Here is a 17,665-nt window from a genome sequence, read left to right as displayed (position 1 = left end):
CCTATAAACACATTTTAAGATCTAGTGATGATGTTACTAATCAATTGGAAAATGCAGCAAGTTTCTTCCAGATATTGATATGATTAGAGCACGTCCCTCTTTGCTGCTGTGGGTCAGCACCACATCATCATCACATTACAGAATCCTGGAATGGTTTGTGTTGGAAGGGACTTTAACATCATCTCTTTCCGACCTTTTGCATGGGCTGTTGACACCTTCCACTAGACCAGGTTGCTTCATGTTCCATAGGGTTCATGGACGTCCGTATTTAAGTTTAAGATGTGAAAAGCCGAAGTGGTCAATGCAAATATCACATAATATAGTAGGGACAGATCCTTTCTGCACAGTACATGGGGCAAAAATCATATTCCTCTCCTGGTTAGCTTGGTGGAATTCTTGCTGGTGATGTTAAAGTTCAAATAAAGTTGCTTTGAAAGAGTTAATAATACAAGATTAATAGCTGTTATAAGCACGTTGCAGATATCAGGAGTTAGTGCTATAAAATGTAATAAGCACATCAACAGATGGCCTGGTGGATGGTCATAAGCCACGGTTACAAGCACGTGATTGACCTGTTGGACTCTGCACCAATCTCCACAACCAACTGGCCACGTCTTCCAACACCTCCCAGCCACTCATTAACTCTTTGTAAACTATTTACACACACGCTGTTAACATGTAGCGTGATCTCCTCGCCACTGCCTGCAACAGGAGCAATTACTTGCAACAGTTTATTGATTCAATTAATGGGAGGCAGGTTCTGATAGCCGGAGTGGAGAACCAGCAGGCGCTGGACGCAGCTGTTCCCCGGCACCTCTGGCTCACTGCTCACCTTCGAGGTGCCTTTTGTCACTAATTATTCACACCCAGAAGCACAAGAGGGAACCCAGACACAGGGTTTGGTAGGGAAGGGGTTTGGCCGCTGTGCCACACCACGAAGGCTCAGCGTGGTTGCAGAGTGCATCGACAGCCCTTTAAAACCCTGTCAAAAAGGCACAAACATCAGCATAATTTATCGGTGGCTATTTTAGGCAGGTGCACGGGAACTCTAAATATATGGCATTCACTGCTTGCTGCAGTTGCTATGGATATGATATCTCAGGCCTGTAACTAGGGTTATAAATGCTGTTGTGTGCTTATTATTGTTGTTGTTATTAAAACATGAATTTTATAGTTATTCCTGCTCAGCTGCTGCTCTTAAATCATCCATGTAACTGCTTATTCTTTGTTTGAAGGAAGGATGTGTATAGGAAAGAGGTAATAAACAATACCCTTTCTTCCTTCTGCTTTTTCTTTGCTCCAGAAGGGAACAATCTTCAGCTCCTGTTTGCAGCAGTATTAGGGCCAGGAGAAATAGAAATCAATCAGAGCCAAAGAAATGTCCTTCATGTGAATCTATCTGATTAGCACTCTGATAGTTAAATCTTGCACACATCAAATGTGTCCAATTGGGTTTTTTCCTTCTCTTTGTCTGAAGAGGTTGTTCTCCTGCAGCTGCAGGATTCTGCACAGCCCTCTCAATATTACAGTGAGATGGTCACTTCTACCCAAATCCTGCAGATCTAGGAAAGAGAAGATGGTCAGAGGCCAGAGAGGCTCTACAGAGAGAGGAGTTAATGTCAACCTGCCCACCCAGTGTCCATCTGAGGTGTGCTGTGCTCCTGTCCGTTTGCCAGGATGAGACTGAGCATCCTCCTGCAGTCGGGAGCCTGTGAAGGTCATTGATATAGGGTGCAATTCAGTGCAGAGCAAAAACTGGCAAAAAGTGAAAAACGTGGTAAAAATGGGCAACCCACATTTTGCCCGGCTTGTTACGAGTCTATACAATACAGCTTATAAGGGGAGATTTGGAGGGGAAAAAGAGTGAATTCCAAGGATTTCAGTTTGTCTTTCAGGTGTACAAAACCCACTCACCCAGGCTGTGTAAAAGATGTATCCCTCACCCAGGCATGATTCTCACCTGGAACTCTTACCTACCCACACCTCCCCACAACGAGAACGTTCAGCCTGAAGCAGAGGCTGAACAAAGCGAGCTGGCAGTACCAGCAGCCCCTGGAGCAGAGGAGGTGGCTGCAGTGGGTGCTCTCAGCTGCTGGACCGTGGCAAAGGCCGCACCAGGAGCTGCAGAGACCTTCCAAAAAGCAGCCCCTCAAGCAGACACAGGCAGTGCTCTGTGATGGCTGACCTTTGTCCCTGGGAGCTGACATGGCTGGAGAAGGCAGGAGAATAAATTTCAGCAGTTCCCTTCTGCCGGTAATACAAAATGTTCAGATGCATAAAGGTTATGACAAGCGAGCATCTGGTAAAGAGGTCAGGCTGCCCTGAACGTGCTGCAGAAGCCAAAATAAAGTCTAGGCAAGCCTATACAGAGTCCGAGCACCGAGGCAGGGGAATGAGTGAGGCCTCTTCCTCCCCAGTGGTGGCCCCAGAAAGCAGTGGTGAGGCTGCCGTTAAAACTGAAGTACGGCTGAGTATATTTGCCTTGGGCAGATATATGTTTTGGGAGACCGGGGTCAGTGGCTGTTTTAACCGCGTTGTTTCATCCCCACTGCCACACTTCCTGAGTTTTCCACTTAAGCGGCATTTTAAGCAGGACACAGGTATGCTGGTGGCATTCAGCATCACACTCCAGAGGGTAAAATGTGTGTGTGTGTGTAACCAGGTGTTTCTTTTTGCCCATCTATCTCAAGGGCCACAAACCAGCAGTGGAAAAAGGGGAAGCATGAAACCCAGTGCTGAACGGAGAGGAGGAATGACAGGAGAACCAACAGGACAGAGAAGAAGAGCCATCATGTCATGATTTCATCATGAAGCACAATGTTATGAAAATTAACTTTAATTTGTCCAAACTATAACTTTAATTTTGCACATGGTACAAGTACAGTGTGCTTGAGGTTTTCATTGTCAAAGATATGACCATGGTGTGGTTGTACATGTTGAAAAATCCTGATTTAAATATCTCCACTGAAAATGACAGGAGCCCTCCTGGAGAAAGATGACAACATACAGGAGCCAAATCTGATTAAAAGGGAGCACTGAAGCCGAGCATGTGCATGTGCATGGCTGGCACTGGAAGCTGCTGAACATGGGAAAGTGCGAGGAAAGCTGAACACTGGGCACAGCTCTCCTCTTAAGAAGTTAAGAGAACAGAGCTATGGGCATCTTGGCATTCACAGAAAAAGGGATTCCTCCCACGTACCTCCACAGAATAAAAGGTAACGACAGCCTGGCAGAATCCAGTCAGATAATTACAAATTATGAATTTCACATCAGCAGCTCAGGAGGACGGAGAGCACTGCAAATGCCTCCTGTTCAACAATGTGCTGTTATTACCATATTTTAAAAAAAAACTTTTAAAAAGAACCTGACAGATTGCAGAAACAAACTACGTTACGACACCTATAGGACTGTTTATATGAGACTGGAAGCTCTTTGGAGGCACAGCACATCTTTCTGCTCTCTGCCTGTACCAGTGCAAACCCAGTGCAACGGGCTTGTCCATGACTTACCCTATTTGCCAAAGTAATGAAAGAAAGACTATTTAACAAAAATACAAGTTCTTTATGACAGCAAAATGATGAACGATAAACATGCAGTTTCCACTTCAGCTCTGCCTTTACACAACAATACGTTAATTGGTAAATAAGACATTACAATTTATGCGGCATCAATGCCATGACACACAGAGAAAGGACACTTGTTCTGCTCTGAACCGGCGTCTGTAGCAGCCACAGCTGTACCCAGCAACAGTAAAAATTTATGGGACATGAAGATCTCTCTGGTTCAATTTGAGGACATGAAAGCCTGTGTGTGGTTGATAAAATCTACAGTAGACACACACATGGCAGTCCAGGATGGTTTCATGTGTAAATGCCTGATTTTCCTGCAGGGAATCTCAGAAGGGTTGTGCTTCCACCCAAATGGGCACAGACCCGTGCTTTGAGTTATTCTTGAATTATTGACAGAGTCCTGCATAGGTATGCATATGTGGCAATTCTGGCCCTGTTGTAGTCAGTGATGATCTTTCCTTCAATTTCTGTGACACAGAATTGAACCTTTCCATCTTTCCTAAGGGGTATAAGAGCCAACAAGTAACTCAGACAACTGGACCATTCTCACAGGGCAAACGGTACAAGAAAGGACAGAGAAACTACAAGAAGAAAAACATGTACAGTACAAGGTTGTGGGAAATGATGGGGTAGCATCAATGAAGGATATTGTAATACAAGATGTTCAAGAAGAATTTAGGTTTAAATGTAAAAACTTAATTTTGACATTTGCATTAATAATGTGATATTTTCAAATTTCTTAATGTACTTTTTTTTTTTTAAACCCCTAGAATATAGCTAATTCTTGCAGATGTCTGCTTTCTTATACTTCAGCATCATTTTTCCATCTCCCCATGCCAAAGTATTGCAACAAATCTGTGATTACTCAGGACACCCATATGCCGCGCAGCATGGCGACTACGAGCTCCGGCGAAACAGCGGGAACACGGCCCACGTCTTCCGATTCTGAAAAGCCCAAACCTTTTCTGCTTCAACTCATCCCATGTCCCCACCATTTGGGGCTCGGCTGTCCAATGTCATTGAGGGATATGAGCGAACAGCTGAGAAACAGAATGACAATGTTGGAGTGTTGGATGGGGACGATGAGTGCGCAAGGGGAGGGCGTTGAGTGTGGATGGGGACGTGTTCTACTGTGGTTTGTCCCCTGCACTGAGCCAAGCCTTGGCGCCCCTGTCCCTCGCTCCTGACCTGCATCCCTGGGAGCAGCGCTCCAGAGTTGGCCCTTGGCCCTGTTCTCAGTGTGAAACTGAGGAGCAGCTTCCATTAAATGCCTTAAATAAATAAACACGCCATGCAAAAATCGCAGATACGGACTTCTCCTTTCTCCTAACCCCATCCCAGCCTTTTTTATATGTTTTATTTTATTTATTTATTTGTTTGTCAGGAACACAGCAGTGTTTCCACTAGCAGTGCTTGCTCGTGGGCTCTCGCACCGCCCCGCAGGATGCTCGCTGCACATCCATCAGGTCTCCTTCTCCCTTTTCCCCGTTAGGGAAGGCCAGGGCAGAGGCAGGAGCGGCGGCGGCCCCGCAGCATCCCGGGGTGCAGCATCCTCCCGGTCCCGCTCCCGTCCCGCTCCGCTCCGGGTTTTTCCCGGCGCCCGCTCGCGCTGCCGCCGCCTCCGCGCGCGCCGCCGGCGCCGCCGCCTGGGCGAGGGGAGCCCGCGGCGGGGGGGGGAGCGGGAGCGCGCGCGCGGGAGGGAAGGGAAGGAGAGGGAAGGGAGGGAAAGGAAAGGAAGGGAAGGGAAGGGAGGAAAGGGAAGAGAGGGAAGGGGAGGGCGGGCGCGAGCCCCGTCCCCGCGCGGCCGCAGAGCGGAGAAGCGGCGGCGGAGCGACGCCGGGCTCTTGTTTACCAGCGCTCACTCTCCGTCGTGCACAGGGAGCCAACGCGGAGGAGGAGGAGGATAAGGGGGGGGGGGGGGCGGCAGACGCGGCAGCAGAGTGCTGCGAGCTCCGCTGCAAGCCAGCGGCGAATTAATCGGGAGGAGCAGCAGAGCAGCAGACCCTTCCCTCCCCCCCCTCCCTCCCCGCCCCGTTCCCTCCCCGGAGGAATTACAGACCCTTCGCAACAAGCTCCTGGGCTTTGACCTTCAGCAAACCGGATCGCCTTCCTCGCCCCCCGCAGCCCCCCCTGCTCACACACACCCCCCCCCACACACACACCTCTCCCGGATCCCCCTCCCCCTGCCTTGGGCTGGGCAGCGCCGGGGGAAGGTTCGCAGCGCGCGCGCACCCAGAGGAGGAGGGAAAAGAGGAGGAAAGGGAGGAAAAAAAAAAAAAAAAAAAAAAAGGAAAAGGATTTACAAATTCGCTGGGTGGTTTTTGTTGTTGTTGTTGTTGTTGTCGTCGTCCTCCTCCCCCCCGCCCCCGCCGCGATGGCAGGGCGGCTCGGAGGGATGCGAGGAGAGCTGCGGGGGGAGGAGGCGGGGTGCTGAGCGCTCCGCTCGCCCCGCTGCTGCTGCTGCTGCTGCTGCTGCTGCTGCTTTGTGTGTGTGTCCTGGATTCGGCTTTTTTTTTTTTTTTTTTTTTTTTTTTTTTTTTTTTTTTTTTGGAGAAGGAGCTTGTGGCAGCCGCGCCGAGGAGAGGAAGAGGAGGAGTAGGGGGGGAGCCTTTTTAATTCATTTTCGATACAAATTCTGCATTTCGAGCCTCTGCAGGCAGCCGGACTCGTGGTGGCGGCGGCGGTGTTGTTGTGGGTGGTGGTTGTGCGTGGGGTGTCCCCTCCACCCTCCCCGGTGGAGCGGGGAGCGGAGCCGCGGGGATCCCGCCGGGGCAGCCCCGTCCCCGCGCGGGGGGACGGCGGAGCTGTTGTTGTTTTGTAATAGGATTGTCTGGGTCGCGCCCCCCCCCCCTTCCCCTCCCTCCGCGGCCCTCCCAGTTTTTGTGTCTCTGTGTGTGTGCGTGTGTGCGGTGTTTGAAAATGGAGGTTGAAGATGCCGACTGCCAGCCCCGATGTGCCTCGTGTTTGCGGCTCCTGTGCACGATGTACCACCGCAGCCAGCGCTGAGGGGAGACGGCGGCGCCCCCCGCCCGCCGCCCCGAGCCCGCCCCGCCGCCCCGGAGACAGCGTCGCCCCGGGGCTTCCATGCCTTGTTGTTGTTGCCGTTAATACATCGTGAATATCTGTGTATTTTTGGTGTGGTTGCTCCGGAAGATCAACACCCAGGGACCTCAACAACCCTCCGGTTTGCCGCTCCGAAGGGTCTCGTGTTTTGTTTTTTTTTCCCTTCATTTCTTGAGGCAACGTGGATTTATTTACCCTGCCCCGCTTCTCCTCCGCCTCTCGTTATTTTTAGAGGACGGGGAGAGGAAAGAAAGCGAACAATTTTGGACTTTTTTTTGTTTTGTTTTGTTTTCGGAAAGGGGGTTTTTGTCCAATTAAAGAAAGAGGAATGAAGTCTGGCGCTGGAGGAGGGTCCCTCGCCGTCGTCTGGGGGTTCCTGCTCGTCTTCGCCGCACTTTGTCTGTGGCCAACAAATGGGGAAAGTGAGTACAGTGCTTGCCGGGGGGGCGGTGAGGGAGCCCCCGAGTGAGGGGCTGCCGGGGAGGGGGCGAGGGCGGCGGCTGTGTTTGGGGGGGCGTGAGGGGGTCCCTGTGTTTGTGTGTGGGGGGGGGGGGGGGTTCCCTGTGTGTGTGTGTGAGTCCCTCCGTGATCGTACGTGTGTGTGTTTATGTGGGTGTTGTGTGTGTGTGTCGAGGGGTCCCTGTATGAACGTGTGTGAGTGGGTTGGTGGTGCGGGGGGCTCCCTGCGTGTGTTTGGATGCTAGAGAGGCTCCCTGTCTTTGGAGGTGTGTGTGTGAGGGGCTCCCTGTGTGTGTGCGGGGGCTGCCGGGGGTGTTCCCCGCGTGTGTGAGGGGGTTCCCTCTGTGTGTGAGGGGTTCCCTGTGCGAGGGGCTCCCTCGCCGTGTGTGCGTGTGAGGGGCTTCCCTGCGTGTCTGGGGTGTGTGCGAGGGGCTCCCTGTCCTTGGGGGTGTGGTATGAGGGGTCCCTGTGCGTACCCGGGGTCCGTGTGAGGGGCTCCCTGCCCGGGGATGTGAGAGGGGCTCCCGGGGCTCGCGCCGTTTCCCGCCGCGGCGCCGAGCGGGTGTCGCCCCTGCCCGCGGGGCTCTGCGTGTTTTCCTCCTGTTACGCGTCTGCTTCTCGAGCACGTTTAACAACCCGGGGCTGCGCGTCTCCCTCCCTGCCATGCCCGCCTTCCTTCCCCGGGGGCGGCTGCCTGGTTGTACACACGGATCGGCACCGCCGCAGCCCCGAGCTCGGCGGAGGGGGCCGTGCCCCTCCTTTGTGTCCCCCCCGAGCGCGGGGCAGCGCTCAGACGCCGCAGCCAGGGCTGCGAGCTGCGTAGTAAACACTCGCAGACTGGGAAGGACTCCGCTCGCTTTCCTCGCATGGAAGGAGCTTGATCTCTGTCAATATTTAGAGGCTGTATGCAATAACCTGCTATAGTGAGTGAGGAATTCCTGGAAATGAGCGCCTTGCCTTTTATTGCCGCTTTACCGCCGAGGAGGGGTTTCACTCGCTGTGCGCGGGGTGCGGAATTACGGCGGCATCCCGTAATCTAAAGGTCATGGGCTGCCGTTCACTTAAAAAAAAAAAAAAAAAAAAATCGCACATTGACACTTTACATTTGTGCTAAATAGAAAGATTTGATGGCCGAACGGGCAGCGATCTTAAAGGTGATGCATTTTTCTAAGCGGCCGTGTTGCACCTAGCGCCGAGGTTTGAGCAGCGAGCGAGCCGCTTCCCCGGGAGCACCGGGAGAACGGAGATGGTGGTGCGGGGCCCGGGCCCGTCCTGCCGCGGACCTTCAGCCCATCCCCACGGCCGCCCGCCTCGCTCGGGAACTGCCAGAGCCCCGACTTTGTTTTTGTGCGTTTCCAACCTGTGATTGTGTTGCAGTGCCCGCCCCTCTCGGGCGCAGGGGGAATCGAGGGGGCAGGGAGGGCTGCGCTGCCATTGATTACACTGCAATCATCGCCGGATTAATCCCGGGGCTGATCGGTTTTCTCCTGGTATGTCGGGCTCACGCTGGATTGAGGATCTCTTGCATGAAATTAGCCTTCCCTTGTTTCCTCGAGTATCTCTGTAGACCGGGAGATGGTAAATGTGCCTTGGAGCCCAACCATTTTAAACAGTGCTCCCTCTCCTTCAGCGTCTGCAGAAACAGGGATGTTCCTGTACTGCATCCTGATGCTTTAATTTCTTCCGCCGTGTGTTTTTCAGCACACTCCTGGAGCTGTTGTTGTGTGCCTCTCGCTTTCAGAAAGATACGCGTTGTTGGAGGGAAGGAACGAGGAGATCAAATTTCTCCATTTTAAATGTAAAGGAAAAGAATTTAGGAGGCAGGAAGGCTTTTCTAGAAGTAGTGGTTTCAGATTGAAAAGAAAAGGAAGTTCTTTGGATGCACTGGCGTTGAGGCTAAGTACACAAAAAAAGATAAGTGAGCAAGAAGCAAGCACATAGATAGAGCCTGTAATGCATGTTGAGTAGTAATTATATTTTGTTAGGCAGTAAATGCCTGTTAACTCCTTGCAAATTAAGGCCCAGTTTAGGCTTTTGGGCCAGCTAGGGCTGGAGGGCTGCAGTCTTACTTCCATGAGTTGAACTTTCTGGCTAGAGCTGTTTTCAAGAGGGACGATTAATCTTTAAGTTTAAAAACAAAACCTCCGTGCCCTTCTTCAGGGAAGGGCTTACAAAGGATCCAGTAGCATGGAGAAACAGAACAGGAGGAGGAGGAGGAGATCTGGTGTGTTCTCAAACTGCTAGGATACACATTTAGAATTGTTTTCCTTGTCTTACCTGGTACAAAGTACCTTGAAATAAAAATGCTCACCCAGCTCTGGCAATGAAGTAGTGCAGGAAGAGTATGTTAGGATTTTAGGTTCTAGTCCTCTCAAGTGTTTGTGGTTACCACTTACCTAAAATGAGCATCCCAAATGAAATATCTTCTGAAGAAGATCCAGGCATTTAAATATGGGAAGATATGCTGAAAAACTTGTCTTAGCGGAATACTGCCTCTAATCGATTGTCTTTGTAGTTTGCAGTTTAATAGCCTTTGTTTTCACGAGTTATTGCTGAAAGAATTTTGCTGTTAGGGGGAAAAATGATCTCCAGAGCAGATGTTTTACATCTCTTCATATTCTTCTCTCTCCCCACAATAGTGGAAGGAAGATTAATCTTAATTTTTATTTGTTTTTCATATATACTGTGTCATAGCTAAAAGGCACTTCCATTTTCGGTCAAACAAGCAAGGCATTCCTAAATAGGAATACAAAGGAGTTACAACTGGAGGGGAGAGACCCATCCCTTTAATGCTAAATTATATAAAATGTGTTTGTGGTTATGTGACAGAAACTTCTTTAAAATGCAGGTAGCTTCAGTGGAGAGCTTCTGATTTAGAAAAAGTCATTAAAAAATGCTGAGAATTCCCTGAGATTGTGTTAGAACAGCACAAAAATGGAAATGAGAAGACCTTCCATTAAAAAAGAGTTTGTGGTGGTGTACCCGTGCGTTTGATGTGTAAAGCTACAACTGTTGGAGGCTGTTTGATGCTGGGGGTGGGTTTAACATGAGGAGTAAACATGGTGTTTTCTTCCTTTTCTCCCTTGAGCACGATGGGGTTTTGATTTTCAGCCTTTTATGTATTTACAGAGGGAATGTCTAGGAGGGAATGGGTTAAACAGTTAGAAGAAAAATAATAGTTTTAGGTGTGATAATACTTCAGATTGATGGATATCTTGATGGGTTTGCTCATGTTAGCACCGAGCTTTTGTTTGTCTGTCCAGGCTGGATGTTGTGTTTCTGATAATGAACAGTAGCTCATGCTGATGCTTAATCTCTCACAGGTTGCTTAGTAAAAGCCCTCATGACCTGCTGAGTGTCGGCGTTACACACACCTCGCTTTTGCATCAGCATTTTCCGGTACGCCCAGTGGTTAGGGAATGTTGGTAACTGGGAGTTGGATAATTCCTGCTGTAATTGAGGTTGTGAATAGAAAATGCCAGAGCCAGTAAGGAATTGGCGTCAGGCGGGTTCAGCAGAAAGGGGAGAGGAGGGAAGTGTGCAGGGAGTGATGGTGCCTGGAGTTCGGGGGGAAGGAGAGTGAGTCCTACTTGGACTTTTTTTTGATTGTGTGGGGTTGGACTTCTGGTTTGCAAAGCAGAACTGGAGCAAAGGCTTGTGTGAGTCAGAAACTGAGAGGGTTAGGAAATGGAAGTGACTTAGCTAATATCAGGCAAAATGTGTTGAGAATGTGAGGAAGCAGAGGGATGGATGGGTGTGGAAAAAAAAGGTGTGTTCGAAGTTTCAGTGTTGAACCAACATTTGAGAGGGAAACACTGGGGTTTTTGTGTGTGTGTGAAGTTCTTATGTTCTGAGAAGTGAGGGAAGGAAGGGGCTGCAGAGAGCAAGAAGACAGATCAATTAGTTTGACTTCAGCACAACAGAAGACATGATTTATTTGGTTTAATGGGGAAATTGCTCAGATTTGATCAACTGCTGTGTTAATTTTTGTGTCAGCTTTTCCCTGACGTGTTGCTCCTCCAAACTAATTCTAGGGTATAGTTAAAGCACACGTCAGTGATGCTGAAATTGTTTTCATCTTGAAAGATACACACAAAATCTAGTGTTAAAGATCATCCATGTGATGAGTTTTGAATCTATCTTCATTGGTAAATAATTCATTTCTATCAGTATGTGTTACCATGGGAAAAGTTGTTTCAAATCCTGTTTAATTTTCTGCTAAACTGGCATTTACTAAGGAAATCTTGGAGGAGAAATTTTTTTAAGCATCTAACATGTAAAATTAAAATCCATTAAGATCCACTATTAGCTTTAAAGGACAATTTCAGTTCATGTTTAACCAATGCTTTTTCTCTTCCCCAGTAATTTTTGTTTTCTTTTTACTCTGAAGAAGATTTTACCAGTGATCACTGGAACGATTATCTCAGTGAGAGCAGAAGAGGCAGTTTTGTTAAATGATTAATTATGTTGTGTGTATATTCCATCTGTGTGAATTGTGAGCTACTGCAAACTTCATTGTAGAGAAGTTTGTTTATGGTCCTGAACTTTGAGAGAGAGAGAGAGAGAGAAAGGCAATAATATATGCAGGAAACCTGTTTTTCTCACAGTGGATGTTAACTTTGTGATCCCACACAGCAAACAAGTTATCTAGCTCATCATCTGTAATGGCTCTAAAGTTCATAACTTACAAAATGTGCTGAATTAAATTATTTTTAAGAAGTTAGTGTGTTTATCTGAATTATCTGTAGTTAAATTAATAAACTTCATGAGAATTATTGTACTTGAAAAGCTGATGGCAACTTGCTGAAAAATTCCTGAAACTTTGGTTTATGAAATTAAATGCATTCTTACTTGGATTTTAGTGTAGAGCTTTCACATTTGGAAATGCTTTTGGATGTTATCAAGTAGCAGCTGTTTTTTATTTATGTGTGAATGTGTACATAGGAATGGGTAAACTGCAGTTTATTATTGAAAACTATTGTGGATGCTAAATTTTTTAAAAAGCTGCAGTTTAAGTAATTGTCTCGGGAGTCTCATAATTAAAGTTATTGCAGATTTGTAGTTGCAGTTGAATTCGGATCTTCCTGAAAGAGCTGAGCTTTTGAGGTTTCTGGGCTTTGGTGCTAATGGAACGTGCTGCTTTTAAGAGTTTGTGTGCAGAAAGACTTTGGGAATGCAGTGATGTGTTTGAAAGGTAGAAATACTGTTTTAGTATTTTGATCTATTTGACATGTATAATTTTTCTATCACTGTAAATTGTATAGACAGCTTCTTTGTGTAGGTTAGTTGGATTAGTTTTTATGATTTATGAAAGCCACTTTAAAAAGAATAGTTTCACATTTTTTTTTATTGTACAAAAGCAGAACTCAACAAACAGCAGTTGATGAAGACACATTGGTGGTTGTTAGCCAGCCTGTCTTGTGTGTGGTTTTTTTGGGCTGCTTTTTTTCCCTCTTAGCCAAGTCATGACAGGTACAATCTGGACTGATTTCTGGAGTACTATATTTGTCTTTTTTTGTGTCCAGAACTGTCTGAGAGAAACTTTGAGGACCGGCAAACGATCAGCAACACACAGTGTTCATTCATATGTTTCTGTGCTCTGAAACAGAGCTGTACCAAGTCCTCAAACTCAAAGATAGGCTCTGGTTCCTTTAGACAGGACTTGTTAGTTTTGATCACTAAGTTTGATAATAGTTTGCTTTATTAATTAATTAAGGAGATGCATTCTGGCAAGCCCGGGTGTGTTGTGAAGATTTAACTTGCCCTTATCGCTGAAAGTTTTGCTTTCTAACCTTTGCAAATGCAAAACATGAGCCGTTCCCTTAGGATATCTTGTAGGACACCAATTAACTTCTTCAGTGTTGATATCCTCAAGAAGTTGCTGTTGTGGCACAAGATTGTTTAAAATGTGCTGAAAAGCAAAATTGTTGTTTCTATATTTACAGATTGGTTTGCATATGACTCCTAAGCTTTAATGTAACAGAACTTTATTTATTCATTTATTTTTGAATATCCAGACCTGTACATTTCTGGTTAGTCTGTTTCTTTCTTGGTAAACTTGATGGTATGAGCAGAAACAAACATCTGTATATTTCAGTATATTCACAGATAATTTTTTCAATGAGATTGTTACCTTTGACCTATCTGAGAGAAGTGATCTCACACCCCAATAAAGTACTAAGATTAGTCCTTTAGAGGACCAAATCCACTAGTAAATAATTGAGTAGAACATCAAATGTACACTTTTGCAGCAGCACAAAGTCATTTTAATAATAACTTAGAGCAATAATTCCTGTTGTCACTGAAGTGCTGACCAGGTTAGGTTTTAAGACTTATATTGTTGTACATGATGCAAATAAATCTTTTAAAGCAGGAAATAGGCAAATGTGCTTTACTGTCATAATTCATAAATTCGGTGTGCGTGTCCTGCTTTTGTGAATACTTGGTTTGTGAAGGTGTATGTTTGGGGCAGGTCCCCTGACTGAATGAGTTTGTTTGCCTGTGTTGCCAGCGAGGCACATGTTGCTGCAATAGCTCTGTGACCGGTCAGGGAATTTTATCTCTAACCCCTTATTGGTGCCATTACATGCTGTAAAGATAGCTCTGTTTACTTGGAAGTGTGAGCATCAACTGATCAAAACACTTTCTCTTAACAGGTGGGCTCTTTTTGGAGTTCTTTGTCGAACATCCCTTCTGCCTGTGCTGGGAGCAGTGCCAGAATGTGACAACATCAGGCAGATGCAGGAAATATTAAGAGTTTTTAATGACAGAGGCAAACTTTACACAAGTGGTTTTCCCCTGCTGTTGAATTGGTGATGGGTCATTCTTACTGACTGTTTCCAGCAGCTTTGTAGTTTTTTTCCTTTAATACGAACAGTTTGCAAATTATTACACTGCTCATTTAAGTGAGCTCCTTACACAATACTGTTCAAATAGCAGAGGGTTTGATTGGAGGCAGGAAAGAAAAAATTTTTGAAGTTCAGAATGCATGAAATGAATACATGCTGAAGTAGTCAAAGATCCCTTGTACTTTATCAGAGAGCAGTCTGCTTGAATGAAAGGTACTGTACCTGCTGTTAAGTTTATAAACTTGGTTTATACAGATTACTTTTTAAATTATTCATGATGCTACGTTACAAGTATATCTGACAGGTTTAAAATAAATGGCTTGATGGTAAGAGGGAGCATGCATAAATTAGAGCTGGGATAATGTGCTCTTTGAAGTATCTCTCCCATTTGTTACTACTGGAATACAGTAGGTAGCTGCAGCTGAGTGTGTGATTCTCAAGTGAGAGTACATCATTATCTTCAAACTGGTGTAGTGGCAATTCTTATGTAAGACAGATGAGACGAAGCGGCAGGGAAGACCAAGGTGCTCGCTTTGTTTTTAGTTAACAGACATTTCTGCTGAACCAGGGAGAGAGAGAGCATTTATAGGATGAAGAGTTGTAAGCACAGCAGTTGAAAAGGTCTGCTGGTAGCTGTGTGTTGCTAAGGTTAGGGTGGCATTGCTTTGTTTTATTTACTCTTCTCTGTTAGCATTGCTGTGGGTTTGTAAGAGGTGTTTTAGCAAGGTGCTTGTACTTAAAGGGATGCTGTGTCTGATTTGCGTATGGATCGTGGTACTCAGCTTGAAAAGTCTTCCTGGGATGTGTGCACGGGAAAACTTTGCAAGAGCCGAGATGTTGTGTTTGGAGAGGGTTATTGGTGGGGAAAGAGAATTCCAGATCTCTTGGATGCAGAAACAGCTTCCCCAAACACAAATTGACATAGTGCTGATTTTCCTGATTCTGTTGACAGGCACTCATTATATTTGAGAAGCAAGGTCCTGAAGGAATTTATGGGATAGGGGAAAAAAACCCCAGAATGATGTGTGAAAGAGCAGCCATAAAAATGATCACAAGTTTCTCTGAAAGTGGAAGGTCTTCTTGTAGACAGGGATAGTTCAAATCTTAAGCCTTAGTCAAAGCGATACAGCATTTTGGAGAAAGATCTGGTGACAGCTTCCCCTGGAAACTGTCTATAACCAACCTTCTACGAGAGAATTGGCTTGTGCTTGCAGGGAAGGGCTTTATCCCTGGATTCACTGGGGCTGGTTTCCTTATTATTTCCATTGGCTTCAGTTTAGAGTCGCCTCCACATTATGACCTTCTACGAGTAGTACTTTTTACTTTCCTGCTGCTCTTCTCACATCCCCTTGGGTCTGTCTGTGTGAGAGTCGCCTTGAAAGGCTTGGAAAGTGCACTCTGTTCATGTTGGGCAGGGAGCGAGGAGCCAGCCCTGCACGGTAGGAATGGACACGTGTTTGCTCAGCTCAGCTGACCTTAGAGTAACACTTGGCTGAAGTGTGAAGAGTTGAAATGGCAGTGGAAATTCCTTGTTTGTCCTGTCCCCATGCTCTTTTCCAGGACAGAAATCAGTTTTATTGTGGTCTTTTTTGCTCTTTCCTGGGATTTTTGATGTGTAATTAAATTGTTGTCTTCCCTAGTCAAATTTCATGTGTCCCGCTGGGGATTTGGTTTGTTCTCCAAAATACTGTTGAGCTTACATAGCATGGATTGTTCTTTTTAAGCTTTCAGGTGGTTCTACCTTTCTATTAGCTGAGAACCAACTTAAGAGAGACTCAGCAGGGTGATGATACAAACTTAAAGAGTTCAGAGTTCCACTGGGATTAGAAGAGGGAGCCTGCTGGAATTGCCATGGTGCCTGACTTCCACTACTGGATTAGCTGTTGCTTCTTTCTGGTTGTTCTGAACCCCAGCATATGGAAGCAGCTTGTGATGCAGTTAACATCATCTTTCAGTTCATTGTGGCTGAAGCTTTTGTCTTGTTGTTTGTTTGTGAGATGAATGTAAATTTATCGGTTTCTTGCAAGCACTGTGTCTCCTGGGATGCATGGAATGAGTGAATATCCAGCTGTGTTAAGAGATACATGTAAGTCACTTATTGTTACTCTGTGCACTTTGCTTCTCCTCCTCAGACCTGCGAGATGGGAGACTGGGGGAAGCTGCAAACTAGAAGGATGTATGGCCAGTTGTATGTGGAAGAGGATGCAAAAAGTCCAAGGGTCTGTTAGTTCTGTCGCTTGTGCACCTTGGATGTGGAGATGTTTTATTAAGTGATGTTGATATTCCCTGCAGCTCTTCCAGCGGCTATGCCTGTGATGGAGCTGGAGTCTGTGCAGTTGTCCCTGCAGAAAAGAGCAGAAATAAGGTGTAAGAAAAGCACGTTTGTTGTTTCAAACTTGAGACTTGGCTTGGTTAGAGACTGACTTGAGCCTGCCAGGGTCCTGCCTGGGAGTGACTGAAGGCTTGTTTCTTTTTTTGTGTGAGCTCTAATAAAATGTTTATCTTTTTGTCACATTGGAGTAGGCTGACTATGTGGACAAATATTTTCATTGATACTATGTCTCAACAAAAGGCATGACATATGTATTAAATATTTAAATTCTGGTATGAGAGTCTCTTTTAAGATTCAAGTTTAGATATTCTTAGATGGGTTGTGGTTCTGAAGTGGCCGGTGAAGGAACAAAGACCCTTCCAAGTCGGTGCAGTTGTTGTCCTGCAGAAATCAGGCACAGAGAAGTGCAGTGGAGTGTGGGTGGTGGAGGTTCTGGGCTGCAGCAGGGCACACATGAAACACACATCTGTTTGTACACGGGCTGTGCAGCTCTTTGGGTAGTTCATTGTTTAAATAAACATGTTGCATTAGCTGTGAGGCTTCAGTGCCAAATGCCCACTGATGAGATGTATGAGGGTTTTGTTGTTCCCAAGCCGCACTGAGGAACACAACAGTTTTATAATTCAACACGTTTGAGGAAGATTACAAAAAGAATTTGGGGTGGATCGCAATCAGCACTTCAAAAGCAACAGCTTTAGAGTAACTCCGCTACAGCACAGCCTATGGAAAAACACTGTCATCTTAACAGATGCAGTGTTATTTTGGAGATTCCACTGTATAAATACATGGACTGTGGTTAAATTGTGATGGCAACAGATGCAATCTCAGTTCTCAAATCTTTCATCTCTTTAATATTTAAAAATACCCCACAAAGTAAAAAAAAACCCAACCAACATCAAGGCTGAGAATATTCCTTCTCTACATTGCTGGGGCTGTACCTTTTGGGCCCGATATCAGTTTGGGTATGTCAGTGCAGATGAAACTTGGGCAGAGTAAATGTTCATCTCTGTGAGGGAGCTGCAAATGCTGCTACTCACGACTTATTGTACCATTTGCATATGAATGGAATTATTCAGCTGTACTTAAGAAATGTCAGTGAGATTGAAGTCAGAGTTGGTTAACCTGGCAAAAAGATATTTCCAGTATTTTTCATGAAAGAAGGTGATAGTATGTAGACAAGAATTACACATTTCACTGGCTAAGCCAACACCATCTGAGGATTTTCTTGGTGTCTTTGTAGTTGATATCAGTGACTTTATTTTTAAATTTGTCTGTAATACATTGCAGTGTTGAAGAGCAAGAGAGTTGGAATGTGGGAATCAGATGCTGTATCTTAATGCTGCACTGTTGTGTTCACATTTGTTTTTCTTTCCAGATTTTATTTTGTTTAAATA

The 17,665-nt window shown here is 46.0% G+C and overlaps 1 protein-coding gene across 2 annotated transcripts in view; it reads left to right on the top strand.

Annotated features, from left to right (window-relative positions):
- Nucleotides 1-6,672: 6,672 nt before the first annotated feature.
- The window catches only part of IGF1R (insulin like growth factor 1 receptor), a 173,280-nt gene continuing 162,287 nt past the window's right edge, over nucleotides 6,673-17,665 (top strand). The window contains exon 1 of one of the 2 annotated variants that reach the window (XM_032123429.1): nucleotides 6,673-7,054. In XM_032123429.1, coding sequence (XP_031979320.1) covers nucleotides 6,961-7,054 — 94 coding nt within the window. In that variant the 5' untranslated portion in view covers nucleotides 6,673-6,960. The remainder of the gene's footprint in view (nucleotides 7,055-17,665) is intronic. The other variant, XM_032123428.1, reaches the window with a different exon arrangement.

Source organism: Corvus moneduloides, chromosome 13, assembly GCF_009650955.1.
Source record: "Corvus moneduloides isolate bCorMon1 chromosome 13, bCorMon1.pri, whole genome shotgun sequence".
NCBI lineage: Eukaryota > Metazoa > Chordata > Aves > Passeriformes > Corvidae > Corvus > Corvus moneduloides.
The sequence above is the reverse complement of the archived record's forward strand: the minus strand, read 5'-3'. Positions and strand labels throughout refer to the sequence as shown.